Here is a 14,477-nt window from a genome sequence, read left to right as displayed (position 1 = left end):
ATGCGACCTTGTTTTTTTTTCCTTTCTAGCCTCTCAACTGACTTCCACTAGAGAATCATTACGAAATGAATCCGAATTTCAAGATTCCTCTTGAATGAAAAGAAGAAGAATAGCGCTAGAAGAAGTCAAACTTGATTTAAGACCTACTGTCGCTATTTGAACTTGAAATTTCAGTATTGTTTTTAAATTTTTAGCAGTATCCTTGCTGGTGAATTGAGAAAGAATACAAACTCAATATCTGAAAAAGACTTGACGATTTCTTTTTGAATCCGAAAACTTCTATTCGTTGTCATCATGAACTCTTCAAATAGAAATAATTCGAGAACAACTCACCAAACGAATTCTCTTTTTTTCGTTCTCTATTTTTTGTTCTCTTTTCTTCACTTTCATTTGTTTCCTGTCATGTTCCCATAATAGTCGTTTCCCTTTCTTTTTTCTCGAATCATTCTTTCCTTTTTTTCGAATTTCCAATCCATTTTTCTTTGATATCTTGTTCTCTTCTTTTTATTTTATTTCTTTTTGTTTTGAATCAACTGATTTTCGATGTAAACATTTCGAAACAATGCAAATTTTCCAATTCAAGTATGAAATCATATCAAAAACAACATCTATCACATAAAAACAATATGAAATGTGTCAGTTTCCTTTATCAAACCACCTGCTTCCTATGTGTCCATATGTTTCACAAAGATTTTGAATTCTAAAATTTGGGTTTTGAAATCTATTTTCATCCGGATCGCTGTCTACTTTCGTATTCATTCAAAATCTCCAACAAATTACTTCTTCTCAATTTCTCTGAATTTCCAACCGAATCGAACAACGTTAAGCGCCAAAGATCTTCTTGAGAAAAGTCATGCAATGCATTCTTAAACACTTTCAAATGTACATGTTTATGGACACAAACACGAACCCAAAATAATTCAGTTTTTGGTCTCAGAATGTCTTGTTCAGTCCCTCCAACAAATTGATTGAAATTTGCCCTATTCTGAAAGTATACAGTGTTGAATATGTTTGCCTAACTTTATATTTCTACCATGCTCTTCTTCTCTCTTTCGTTACAGTTCTGTCACGTCATCTGATCTCTCCACATGACTTCTTCTGTTTTCATTCAAATTCATTCAACCTTTTCCCCCTTCTGACCATCAGATCATGACGTGGCAATCGAATAGAAAAGTGAATAAACAGAGAGAAATACAGAAGGAACACATTCGGAAATCGTGTAAAATTTTGTTTGTTTGATCAAACTTTTTCCCTCTTTTCCTCTTTCATTTTCCTCAATCTCTCCTCATTTTGTATCGATTCCTACACAACAAAAAACGTCCTTCACAACACTTTTTGAATTCGACCAATACTTGAGAAAAGAGAGGATACTACTTGTGTTTATTGCAACTTTTTGCAACCTGAATACATTTCAAACTTCTTTTTTTCGAGACAGGATTCTACCTATTTGGCATTTTTCATTCATTTCTCAGTGATGTTCAATAAAGAAGAAGAATTTCTTCTGAAACAATTGGAAGAATCAACTCTGAAGTTTCTTGTAATTCTGTCACTAGATTCTGAAATTTTGAAAATGGATCAGAATAACATTTATAAGTTTTGAATCATTTTGGAATCCGCCTGTTTTTCTATTCCGTCCTTTTCCTGTTTCTTTTAATTTTAACTTTCAAACGGTGATAAAAATTACAATAATGCTCTTAATTTTTGAAAAAAAGGAGACCGAGAGGTGATTCGTTATGAAACACTTCCCACTCACTTTCGTTCTCCCACTTTCCACTTTTTTTCATCTCAAAAAAGACCACAAACCGAAAACACATCCATCTATCTTTAGGGTCCACTCCCACTTTCTGCCACTAAAAAGTTGTCATCCTCTTTTAATCTCTGACCGCCTCTTTCTGTCTATTTCTCTCCATTTCATATACTATTCATCACATAGTCGCATCCACAATCTTGTGAAATTATCTCTCTTTTGAGGAAAGAAAACCACCCGCTAACTTCTCCCACTTTTTGTCGTTTCACTTTCTTTTCATGCCTTCTTTTGAAAAAAGGAAACGGAAGCGTTTTCTTATCTGCTTTTTTTTTTGAAAAGTAAAACATCGTGATAATATTTTTTGAGTTTTCAGAACTTCGAACTACCATCATGATGTCCTATATTGCTCTTGCTGCATGCATTGGAATCGCCTTGGCTGCAAATGTTGAACACGATGTGAAGAGTGCAGTCAATGAGGTTACAACTACTAAGGTATTTGATCTAGTTTAGAAGTTTCTTAATTTAACTTTGGATGAAATTCTGCCATCGAATTCTCTGAAGCTTACCTAATTATTGTTTGCAGGACGGAGACACTTATTGTCCAGTCCCATTGGTCGGAACCAAGTGTGGAACATCTAGTATCTTCCACTACTGGAAGTGCTGTGAAGAACTCAACAAGGAATGCTGTTTCAGACTTCAGGTAAGCAAGTATTATTGAAGGAGATTGGTCAGTAGCTGTGGAATGTTTTTGTCTGGAATAAGGGCACTGTTAAACTATTTGACCTGAACAAATGGTCGGTGTTACAACGTTGTCCACGGGGAAAAACATGAAGAGATATATATTTTCTCATCTAAACAAATAACATTTCAGACCTGGGTCTGGGTTGTTCTTGCTCTTTTCGGAGTCATCTTCCTCGCTTCCTTCGTTATTTCTCTCATCCGTTGTGTCTGCTGTCGCAAGTAAAACGGATTTTGACTGGATCTGGCAACCCCTGACAACCAATTTCAATCTTCTTCTCTTCTCCTAGTTTTAATTTCAGATACTCGAAATCTTGGTTATTTTACATCTTTTATCGACTCCGCCCATCGCATTTTCTTTTTTATTATTATTTTTTAAACAAAATGGCTCAACTGCAACCTTTCCGTTTCTATATTTTGATTGATCAAAAAAACTAATTTCTTTTTCTATTTGCATAAAAAAGTTCCCCATAATTGTTTCCTATCCTCTGGATTTCTTTGCTATAAGCTTTCACATGTAACTTTCTTTTTTGTAATTCATCAGCTAATAATAAAAATATAAAAAATAACTCCAGATCAAGCTGCAAAATAGTAGAAATCATAAAACATGAAAAATAAAGTAAGACGGTCCCCTGTAAGAAATGTTAACCGGTTTGCCTGCAACTTTCCTTAATTCAGATCATCTGAACTTTTCTGGAGCTAATGAGCTTCGATTTCAAAACTCGAACTGATCAGAAGACGCGAAGATCGAGAAGATACTGTTCAGGTTAACTTTATGGAATAACAGTTTTGACTACTTCGAACTTAATAACTATCAGGAATCCCATTCCATTTTTTGTATCTTGTATCCTCATATGAGAAAATATTGTCTGTAGTTGAAAATTATATGAAACAACCAACCAATTGTTGCGAGAGTTATTTCAAAAAGATTTCAAAAAAAGTGTTACTTTCACACATGAATTTTCTTCTTCAGTGATTATTACATCTTGAATTGCTTGACCTCGAGAATAATGGAGAAGAAAAGAAGACATAAGAGAAAAAGAGACAACAGCTGATTGTGACTAATTATACAAAAGAAGAAAAAGGGAAAAGCTGCCGAGAATACGGCATTCTTCTTGTTTTTCCCTTTTTGGTAGCGCCCATTACTTTTGACTTTTTGGGTGTAACACCTTATGACAATCATTTCAAAACTGTTTTGTTTCTTTTTCAAGAAGAATAAGTTACACATCGAAATTTTATTCGAGTTTTCCTCCTTTCTTCTGGAATTTTCTTTCCCCCGTTACGGTATTTCTACGAGAGTTACTGTTGATAATTACTCTCTTTTAGAAACGAGATGAGGGGAAAACTGACAAAATCAATCAAACATTTATTCACTTAATTTTCATCGAAAGTTCCATTTTCACTGTTAGTTTTTTCCATTTTTCTGCTTTTCTCTTTTCTTTTTCTCATGACAGCAATTGGTTCTTCTATCGGTTCCTTCGATGAAACTAATGATGATTGGAACGATTGAAACTAGCCAAATGAGGAAAAACAGGCACAGAAGAACTAGGAACCATATCTGTAATACACACTGATATTTCAAGCCAGCAACAATCCTCTTCTCTTAGAATTGGCAGATAATGAATATAGTTAGACATGTTTTACCTGGTAATAAACTGAGCATTCACTTGTGATATCATAAGGACTCATTGCTCGTGAACTTTGTGGATCATTCGATTTCCAGAAAAAGAGAAACGTCTCATCTCGACATATTGGATCGCTTTTTGAGAGTAGATATCCATTGACGACATTCGACAAACATGCCAAAAAGAACAAAGATTTCCACATCTTCGACTTCTTTCGATGAGTTTATTCACTTGAATTAATGAAATATAATTGAAAGAGTAACACGTAGAAATAAAAGACATGTTTGGTGACGGAATAAAGAAAACGTGGAGGTTGTCACGTCTTGAATTGAATTTGATTGAAGTTGTATCACTTTCCCTCTGTGTTTTCCCAAATCTGCTCTTATAGAACAGCATCTGGTCTTGTTACTGAAAATACATGATTTCTGTTACTATGTTCTGGTTCTATTTCATATTGATACCTAATTATTCCTATTTTCTATTGTAGACTCTATACGGTAATCAAGTTTTTTTTTCTCGTTTTCTTTATTATGAAAAGAAAAATGAATATCTGCATGTTCACTTGACTTCTTTTATTCTGTCAATACAACATCATTAATTCATATTCTAATCCTTCTGATCAACTAGTTTTTATTCTCTATTCGCCCATTCCATCCATAAATATTTTTCTCGTTTTTTCACACTTATCTTTTTTTTCTCCTCATTTTCTCTCATTCGTTTCAATAAAAAAACGATCGTCTGTTCATGGCAATTATCAAAAGAAAAGCTGCGATTTTAAAGTGCAGAAACGAAACAAATCGTGTTCTTTTCGTTAATCCTCTTTTGAGATTTCTCAAATATTTAGACATCGAACACCTCCTTTTTCTCTCAATTCATTCAAATATTCTCAATATTTCTTTTCGATTTCTTCACTCGTTTACCTTATTTTTTTGTCATTGTTTACACAGGGAATAAGCTGTTTAAAGGAGGCTTAAAGAAGGGTCAAGTGTATGACACTGACTGACAACCACTTCCTTTCAGTCACTACTCTCGAAGCGAATCCTATGAATAAATATATGAGATGTGTGTGTTCTCGAGTTCACATCAAACTCTATTTTTTCCGAATTTTGTCACAAAACGGGTTTTAAGAAAAACCATGCTGTTATGAGATCAATAACTTTGCATTTTGAGTACCGTAACCCAATTGAATTTTCACTTTTAATCACTCACAATGCTTCCGAAAATCAAAGTTGACATTCTTTATGAAATTGAAATCTGCAACTGGGTTCGGAAGATCCGTGAACCTTCTTTCTGCATCTCGGATAACTTTCCTGAAACATCACGGATTTCTAGAACTTGTCTATATCTAAAACTAAAAAATCTTTTCATGTTCACTCCACTTTGCCTCTTTCATCTCAACTCAATTGAAATCCAGAAAATCTAGAATTAAGGCTCCACAGGTAATATATATCCATTTCCTCACTCTCGTTTCCTTCCTTTTGCTTCTCAAAAAGTTGTTCCGTGTTCCCCTTTTCGATGTCTGCGGCTCTTCATCTCACACACTATTTTCTTGCTTTATTTGTTCCGATCATTGTTCGCATTGTTTGTGAGCATGATCTCTCTTTGCCACCGACTGACTTATTCAAATATTTTCCAATGAATGACACTTTTCATTTGCAGTCTTACTACAACTTTTCATCTCAAGTTCTCTTTCTTTAGAAATTTCAATTTTCATTTAGTATCAAGATCGAAGTTTTCCGAGAAATTGAGTGACATGACTTTTCATTTTAGAGAATTATCGTATGATCTAATTGGAGAACGATGAAATCAGGTAGTTTGACTCGGATAATTCAATACATATTCTTATAAGACTTGAACTCGGATGTTCCTGATTAAGAGGTTGTATGCCTAAAACTGATTCAGTATTTTTCTTTCTGTAATTTGTGTGAACGAAGTGAGAAAACAACAGCAATCCAAGGCATGGTTCCTTTTGGGGAATTGAAAAGATCCATTTGCGAGATCAAAAAAAAGGACGGTTGAGTTATACGGTCCCTCAAAATATGGGATGAGCTATAACATCTTACATTCCCGTTTCAAAACTTTAGTTCTCAGACGTTAATTTCAATTTCTTTATTTCTCATCTACTGAATCACATCATTCAGGACCAAAAACAGTTATGTTGACTCTCCCATTCCCACCAAATCTTATTCCCCAATCTCATTAACTTCTCACTTTTTTCTCAATTATCCAGTACATTTCCGGTTTCTCTCCTGTTTCCCTCCCTCTCTTATCATTTACTTCTTGAGATTATCAAGAGGTCATAACCGAGTGTACTTCTAAGCCGCCCTCCGTCTCGCCACAACCTGATTTCTCTGAGTCTCTTCATCTCAAATGCTCTTTCCTTTTCCAAGGATCTCATCACTTGATTTTCACCGATTTTTTTGCGATTATTGCCAGTTTTCTTGTTGCAAGTTTTTATTGTTTTTATGACTGTTAGAAGATGTGTCTCATTGAAAACTAAGGATTCTAATAATGTTTCAATTGAAAATATTTATCAAACTACAATAACCCAGCATCTTCAAAAATGATCAAGATTAAAAAAAAAGATGGCATCATTTCTCAAAATGTTTTTTATCTATGAATATTAAATTGTTTTTCCCGAGAAAAACTGTTCTTGTTTAATCCTCACATGTTTTCTTTCCATGAATTCAATATGTTGTCAACTGAAAAATGTAAATTCTTTCTGTTCAATTTTATCATTTTTCTCCTTCCGCTCTCCTCTCTGTTATCAGTTTTCCAATGATTCCAGTGCCACTTTCCATTTATTTCGCTCTTTGAACATCATGCGCTTTTTCTTTTTTCCAGAATTCGATAACTTTCCAATTCAATTTCCAAACTTTCAGCAACCGCAAATGAAACGAATTCAAGAAATTCAGCAAAATTTGGAGCGTCTTTCTGAAATGGACGAACATTTGGAAAACTGTGAAGAATGGAATTTCGTAGCTCAAGAAATTGTGAAAAAGTTGAGTACAATCAGGAAAGAAGTTGAGAGAAGTGTTGCGACGACCCCAGTTTTACTCACTCCGCCGGGCTCTTGTGGATCCGGAAGCATTTATTGTGAGTTGACTTTTTTAATAAGTCTCATTTGAATTGGAAAGGGGGACGAGGAAGTTCTTTTGTATTCAAAATTTCCAAGCATTTGACAACATTCCTGATAGTTGGTTCGAATTCAGAAATCTTGAATTACAGCTGACACGTCATCTGGAATAGACAATGTCTACGCAGAAGCAGTTGAAGCATACGATCAACAGATATATTCGAGATGTGTTCGATTGGTTGAAAGTGCGAATCGAGAGTCTCCAGTCGACATGTGTCTCATTTCTCTAGCACATCATTCATATGCAGAGATGGTCAATGCTGCAAGTGGATCAGATGATGCAATGAAGTTTGCAAAATGGTGGGCTGAATTCTTGGATTCAGTGGAAGCAGGAAGAGGACACAGTGAGAAAATAGAATTATTGGATTATGAAGCAGTTGCTTATGAGAAAATAGTACGATTGGGAGGAATTTCTGATACTGAGAAACTGATTGAAGTGGTTGTCAGAAGTTATGAGGTAATGAAAAGTTTGGGGGGAAATATTTCAAGAAAAATGTTTTTTTGATTCAGATGGTGACACTTCTCAACCGTCCTTATCACATTCTTTCTCTTCAAAAATTGTTTCGATTGGCAAATGTTCTCAATTCGGAACTGGACTATGGTGAGGAGAACGAATTCCTGGAATCTGTTGAAAGAAACCACTAATTTTTACAGAATCCGATTCATTTTCGTACGCGAAAACAGTTGTGCTCACTGGGATTAAGAATGTCCTCAGAGATCGAAAAAAGTGTTCTCAACTTGGAAAATATATGGAGCATAATATGAAAATGGTGAGAATAAATGGGTCATCAGTTAAATGGGTCATCAAAAAAATTAATTTCAGTGCGATGAACTTCTCGGTCAAATATTCGATTTTGAATTTGTGAAAAAAGATGAAAATGCTGCTTCTTGCCGTCTTATGTCAATGTCGCCAGTTCCAGTGGATGGACTAAATAATATTGTTATGAGACTTTAAATAAATATGATCTGATTGAAAAAGCCAAAGTCTGAAGCGTTTTGTTTAAGTGAATTCAGATATTTCTTGAAAGAAAGATCTCAAAAGAAAAAGAAGAAGTGAATATAGTGTTATTAAATTTATTAAAAAATAAAATATTTACAATAAAATAAACACTTGTAATAAAAAACAAATAAATAGAGATCTATATATTAGAAAGTAAATTAGAATTAATCAACTTCCTCAACAGTTGGTCCTTGTGGATAATTAGAAGAGTTGAAACCAGCAGATCCAGGATTTCCACATCCAGATGGTTGTTGATTGGCAGATTGATGCATTTTGGAGAGAACAGATTGACAGATACTCTTCAATTCCTTATCCTTCGATTCAATTTCATCTTTTTCAGCCAGTGAATTTGAATCCAACCAACGAAGAGTCTCTTCAACTGCTTCTGTGACACGTCTCGCATCATCTGATTCCAGTTTTGATCCATGTTCATCAATTGCTTGTTTCACTTGGAATGCATATGCTTCCAATTGATTTCGAGCCATAACACGTTCCCGTTGTTCACCATCTTCTTTCTCAAATTGTTTCGCTTCGTTTACCATTCTATCAATATCAGCTTGCGATAATCGTCCTTTCTCATTTCGAATTGTGATTCGATTCGTTTTTCCAGTTGATTTATCCTCAGCCGACACATTCAATATTCCATTTGCATCGATATCAAAAGTGACTTCAATTTGAGGAACACCACGTGGAGCAGGAGGAATTCCAGAAAGTTCGAATGTTCCGAGACGGTGATTATCACGAGTCATGGCACGTTCTCCTTCGTAAACTTGGATTGAAACTCCTGGTTGATTATCAGCATATGTTGTGAATGTTTTCGACGCTTTCGTTGGAATTCGAGTGTTTCGATCAATTAAGTTGGTCATCACACCACCAGCTGTCTCAATTCCAAGACTCAATGGAGCAACATCAACCAGTAATACATCTTTAATTGTTTGATCCTTCACTCCAGAAAGTACAGCTGCTTGAACTGCAGCTCCAAATGCAACTGCTTCGTCTGGATTGATTGAACAATTCAATTCCTGAAAAACAAAAAATTAGAAAAAAATGAAATTGAGTTGAGATAATAACACTTACCTTTCCATTGAAAAAGTCTTTGAGCATCTTCTGAATTTTCGGAACACGAGTTGATCCACCAACCAAAACGACTTCATCAATCTTCGATTTATCGAGTTTCGCATCTCGAAGAGCCTTCTCAACTGGTTCAAGAGTCTTACGGAATAGATCAGCACATAACTCCTCAAATCGAGCACGAGTTATTTTCGAGCACAAATCAATTCCTTCGAAAAGTGAATCAACTTCGATTGTGGCTTCGGATGAACTCGAAAGTGTCCTTTTGGCTCGTTCACATGCAGTTCGAAGACGTCGAATGGCACGTGGATTCGGTGAAATATCTTTGCCAGTCTTTCTCTTGAATTCATTCATAAAGTGTTGAAGCATTCTCTGATCGAAATCTTCTCCTCCAAGATGAGTATCACCAGCCGTTGATTTCACTTCGAATATTGATCCTTCAGAAATGGAAAGAATTGAAACATCAAAAGTACCTCCTCCAAGATCGAATATCAATACATTCTTCTCTTCGCTTATTCCTTTATCCAATCCATAAGCAAGAGCAGCTGCAGTTGGTTCATTGATTATTCGAATTGCATTCAATCCAGCAATTGTTGCTGCATCTTTTGTTGCTTGTCTCTGACTGTCATTGAAATATGCAGGTACAGTAATCACTGCATCTTTTATCGCATGTCCAACATATGTTTCCGCCGTTTCCTTCATCTTCTGAAGTACCATTGCTGAGATTTCTTCTGGATTGAATTGTCGTTTCTCTCCTTTCATTTCAACTTCAATCACTGGTTTCCCTTGTTTTCCTTTTACTCCAAATGGCCAATGTTTGCAGTCTGATTGAACTGTTGACTCATCGAAACGTCTTCCAATCAATCGTTTTGCATCGAATACAGTGTTCTCTGGATTACGAGCTGCTTGATCTTTTGCTGCATCTCCAACCAATCGTTCTGTATCAGTGAATGCAACATATGATGGTGTTGTCTTGTTTCCTTCTGAGTTTGCAATTATCTCCACCTGAAAATATTTAATTAGATGGATTCATAATTAGGAATTATAGACACTTACCTTTCCATTTTGATAGATTCCAACACATGAATATGTTGTACCAAGGTCGATACCAATAGCTTTACACGAAGACATTGTAGTTTGTAGTTTGTAGTGGGAGCAGTAGAATTAGATTCTTCTGTGGGTGACTTCTACTCAATCCTGTCCAGCTTATATACTTTTCCAACAACATCTTCTGGAACCTTCTGGAATATTCTTGATGTTTCCCATTCTGATTTTTCTCTGTTGCCTCTTCGCCGAGGGTACTCTCCTTCTTCTGATTTCCTGCGTCTCCGCAGTCTCCCACAGTCTTTCCTTTCTTTTCCACCTCTCCTTTTCGAATGTTCTAGAATGTTCTCGAACAAATACTGCAGAGAAAGGAGAAACATAACGTAAGAATGAGAGAATTAGAGGAGACGCTGGACAAAATACGTTCGAGAATATTCCAGAAGATTCCAGAAGATGTTGTTGGAAAAGTATATAAGCTGGACAGGATTGAGTAGAAGTCACCCTCAGAAGAATCTATTTCTACTGCTCTCACTACAAACTACAAACTACAATGTCTTCGTGTAAAGCTATTGGTATCGACCTTGGTACAACATATTCATGTGTTGGAATCTATCAAAATGGAAAGGTAAGTGTCTATAATTCCTAATTATGAATCCATCTAATTAAATATTTTCAGGTGGAGATAATTGCAAACTCAGAAGGAAACAAGACAACACCATCATATGTTGCATTCACTGATACAGAACGATTGGTTGGAGATGCAGCAAAAGATCAAGCAGCTCGTAATCCAGAGAACACTGTATTCGATGCAAAACGATTGATTGGAAGACGTTTCGATGAGTCAACAGTTCAATCAGACTGCAAACATTGGCCATTTGGAGTAAAAGGAAAACAAGGGAAACCAGTGATTGAAGTTGAAATGAAAGGAGAGAAACGACAATTCAATCCAGAAGAAATCTCAGCAATGGTACTTCAGAAGATGAAGGAAACGGCGGAAACATATGTTGGACATGCGATAAAAGATGCAGTGATTACTGTACCTGCATATTTCAATGACAGTCAGAGACAAGCAACAAAAGATGCAGCAACAATTGCTGGATTGAATGCAATTCGAATAATCAATGAACCAACTGCAGCTGCTCTTGCTTATGGATTGGATAAAGGAATAAGCGAAGAGAAGAATGTATTGATATTCGATCTTGGAGGAGGTACTTTTGATGTTTCAATTCTTTCCATTTCTGAAGGATCAATATTCGAAGTGAAATCAACAGCTGGTGATACTCATCTTGGAGGAGAAGATTTCGATCAGAGAATGCTTCAACACTTTATGAATGAATTCAAGAGAAAGACTGGCAAAGATATTTCACCGAATCCACGTGCCATTCGACGTCTTCGAACTGCATGTGAACGAGCCAAAAGGACACTTTCGAGTTCATCCGAAGCCACAATCGAAGTTGATTCACTTTTCGAAGGAATTGATTTGTGCTCGAAAATAACTCGTGCTCGATTTGAGGAGTTATGTGCTGATCTATTCCGTAAGACTCTTGAACCAGTTGAGAAGGCTCTTCGAGATGCGAAACTCGATAAATCGAAGATTGATGAAGTCGTTTTGGTTGGTGGATCAACTCGTGTTCCGAAAATTCAGAAGATGCTCAAAGACTTTTTCAATGGAAAGGTAAGTGTTATTATCTCAACTCAATTTCATTTTTTTCTAATTTTTTGTTTTTCAGGAATTGAATTGTTCAATCAATCCAGACGAAGCAGTTGCATTTGGAGCTGCAGTTCAAGCAGCTGTACTTTCTGGAGTGAAGGATCAAACAATTAAAGATGTATTACTGGTTGATGTTGCTCCATTGAGTCTTGGAATTGAGACAGCTGGTGGTGTGATGACCAACTTAATTGATCGAAACACTCGAATTCCAACGAAAGCGTCGAAAACATTCACAACATATGCTGATAATCAACCAGGAGTTTCAATCCAAGTTTACGAAGGAGAACGTGCCATGACTCGTGATAATCACCGTCTCGGAACATTCGAACTTTCTGGAATTCCTCCTGCTCCACGTGGTGTTCCTCAAATTGAAGTCACTTTTGATATCGATGCAAATGGAATATTGAATGTGTCGGCTGAGGATAAATCAACTGGAAAAACGAATCGAATCACAATTCGAAATGAGAAAGGACGATTATCGCAAGCTGATATTGATAGAATGGTAAACGAAGCGAAACAATTTGAGAAAGAAGATGGTGAACAACGGGAACGTGTTATGGCTCGAAATCAATTGGAAGCATATGCATTCCAAGTGAAACAAGCAATTGATGAACATGGATCAAAACTGGAATCAGATGATGCGAGACGTGTCACAGAAGCAGTTGAAGAGACTCTTCGTTGGTTGGATTCAAATTCACTGGCTGAAAAAGATGAAATTGAATTGAAGGATAAGGAATTGAAGAGTATCTGTCAATCTGTTCTCTCCAAAATGCATCAATCTGCCAATCAACAACCATCTGGATGTGGAAATCCTGGATCTGCTGGTTTCAACTCTTCTAATTATCCACAAGGACCAACTGTTGAGGAAGTTGATTAATTCTAATTTACTTTCTAATATATAGATCTCTATTTATTTGTTTTTTATTACAAGTGTTTATTTTATTGTAAATATTTTATTTTTTAATAAATTTAATAACACTATATTCACTTCTTCTTTTTCTTTTGAGATCCTTCTTTTAGGAAAATGCTAAAATCCTCTAAGATACGGACAACTGGGACCTATTCTTTTAGCTTTTTTTCTTTCCAGTAGTCAATGGGTCTTCTTCTTTCCGTTTGAACAGCCTTTTTTAGTGAATCAGACCTTTTTGTCTGTTTCTCTTCATTTCCTTATACTCTCTCTCTCTTTCTCTTTTTTGCCGACGTTTCATAATGATTGTTGGAAGTTTTGAGCTAGACTCTTATGAAATCTCCGTTGAATGGAAGGGTATAAAACGGAAAATAAAGTATGAGGGTACAAGTCACTTTTGTTTTCACAAGTGATTAACAACTTTCCATTTTTGAAATATTATGGACTTTGAGGCTATTTCCAAGTTTGTTTCACATTCTGATCGAGTGAAATGCGTGGATATCCATCCCGTAAAACCATGGATTCTAACTTCTCTTCATACTGGAGTTGTTCAAATTTGGAATTATGAAACGAAAACATTGGTGAAGGCTATTCAGGTAAGAAAATCAGAATTATTCAGCGTTGTAAACTCTGTAAGTTCTTTCAGTGCAGTGAAAATTCTGTTCGATCAGCCAAATTTATTCCTCAAAAAAACTGGATTTCTACTGCTTCCGATGACAGAAAGGTTCGAATTTTCGATAGTGAATCGTTTAATCTGATTCATGAATTCGAAGCTCATTCTGATTTCATTCGTTCAATCGTCATTCATCCAACTCTACCCTATCTTATTTCTGCTTCTGATGACAAAACAATCAAAGTATGGGATTGGGAGAATGAATGGAGATTGGAGCAACAGTTCGATGGACACGAGCATTATGTGATGCAAATGGCAATTAATCCATACGATACGGATGTTTTGATCAGTGCATCTTTGGATAAAACTTTGAAAATCTGGAAATTGGGAGAGGAAAAAGAGGTCGGAATGTTAGAAGGTCACCACAAAGGAGTCAATTGTGTTGCTTTTCTGGGAAAATCGAGAATCGTATCTGGATCGGATGATAGATCAATACGTGTTTGGGACTATGAAGTATGGACAAAAATCGTTTCTGTAAATAATTGAAACTATTTTCAGACGAAGAGTTGCATCGAGAGCTTGGAAGGTTCTCATCAACATAACATCACATTTCTCTCATCTTTTAATGATTGGATCATCAGCGGATCAGAAGATAATTATGTTAAAATATGGAATTCAAAATCACTGAGGTATCGTCTCAAAATTTCTAATCAATAGTCTTTTCGTATACTGGAAATCTCAGATTGGGAAAGGAATTGAACTTCGAAATGGGAAGAGTTTGGTGTATTGGAATCGAGGAATCCGGAATTATTTCGGTTGGATTCGATTCAGGAGCAGTTGTATTGAAGATTTAGGCAACTGAAATCAAAATACTTTAAGTGATTC

At 35.8% G+C, this 14,477-nt stretch overlaps 6 protein-coding genes across 6 annotated transcripts; 4 read left to right on the top strand and 2 right to left on the bottom strand.

Annotated features, from left to right (window-relative positions):
- Positions 1 to 2,137: 2,137 nt before the first annotated feature.
- On the top strand, positions 2,138 to 2,711 carry GCK72_010269 (uncharacterized protein; the record flags this gene model as incomplete). The annotated part of the gene is made up of 3 exons (XM_003104066.2): positions 2,138 to 2,239; positions 2,331 to 2,447; positions 2,619 to 2,711. The coding sequence occupies 3 exons, from the start codon at positions 2,138 to 2,140 to the stop codon at positions 2,709 to 2,711; spliced, it is 312 nt and encodes a 103-aa protein (XP_003104114.1).
- A 1,179-nt stretch (positions 2,712 to 3,890) lies between these two features.
- On the bottom strand, positions 3,891 to 4,312 carry GCK72_010268 (uncharacterized protein; the record flags this gene model as incomplete). The annotated part of the gene is made up of 2 exons (XM_003104079.2): positions 3,891 to 4,043; positions 4,130 to 4,312. 2 exons carry the CDS (start codon positions 4,310 to 4,312, stop codon positions 3,891 to 3,893), a joined length of 336 nt encoding a protein of 111 aa, XP_003104127.2.
- Positions 4,313 to 7,001: 2,689 nt separating this feature from the next.
- On the top strand, positions 7,002 to 8,201 carry GCK72_010267 (uncharacterized protein; the record flags this gene model as incomplete). Its single annotated transcript, XM_003104007.2, has 5 exons — positions 7,002 to 7,206; positions 7,339 to 7,703; positions 7,757 to 7,847; positions 7,901 to 8,016; positions 8,070 to 8,201. 5 exons carry the CDS (start codon positions 7,002 to 7,004, stop codon positions 8,199 to 8,201), a joined length of 909 nt encoding a protein of 302 aa, XP_003104055.2.
- A 209-nt stretch (positions 8,202 to 8,410) lies between these two features.
- Positions 8,411 to 10,448, bottom strand: GCK72_010266 (uncharacterized protein; the record flags this gene model as incomplete). The annotated part of the gene is made up of 3 exons (XM_053727775.1): positions 8,411 to 9,268; positions 9,324 to 10,322; positions 10,374 to 10,448. The coding sequence occupies 3 exons, from the start codon at positions 10,446 to 10,448 to the stop codon at positions 8,411 to 8,413; spliced, it is 1,932 nt and encodes a 643-aa protein (XP_053587352.1).
- Positions 10,449 to 10,911: 463 nt separating this feature from the next.
- GCK72_010265 (uncharacterized protein) lies at positions 10,912 to 12,949 on the top strand (the record flags this gene model as incomplete). Its single annotated transcript, XM_053727774.1, has 3 exons — positions 10,912 to 10,986; positions 11,038 to 12,036; positions 12,092 to 12,949. The coding sequence occupies 3 exons, from the start codon at positions 10,912 to 10,914 to the stop codon at positions 12,947 to 12,949; spliced, it is 1,932 nt and encodes a 643-aa protein (XP_053587351.1).
- A 470-nt stretch (positions 12,950 to 13,419) lies between these two features.
- Positions 13,420 to 14,446, top strand: GCK72_010264 (uncharacterized protein; the record flags this gene model as incomplete). The annotated part of the gene is made up of 4 exons (XM_053727773.1): positions 13,420 to 13,575; positions 13,626 to 14,105; positions 14,151 to 14,281; positions 14,335 to 14,446. The coding sequence occupies 4 exons, from the start codon at positions 13,420 to 13,422 to the stop codon at positions 14,444 to 14,446; spliced, it is 879 nt and encodes a 292-aa protein (XP_053587350.1).
- Positions 14,447 to 14,477: the final 31 nt, after the last annotated feature.

Source organism: Caenorhabditis remanei, chromosome III (assembly GCF_010183535.1).
Source record: "Caenorhabditis remanei strain PX506 chromosome III, whole genome shotgun sequence".
Lineage (NCBI taxonomy): Eukaryota > Metazoa > Nematoda > Chromadorea > Rhabditida > Rhabditidae > Caenorhabditis > Caenorhabditis remanei.
The sequence above is the reverse complement of the archived record's forward strand: the minus strand, read 5'-3'. Positions and strand labels throughout refer to the sequence as shown.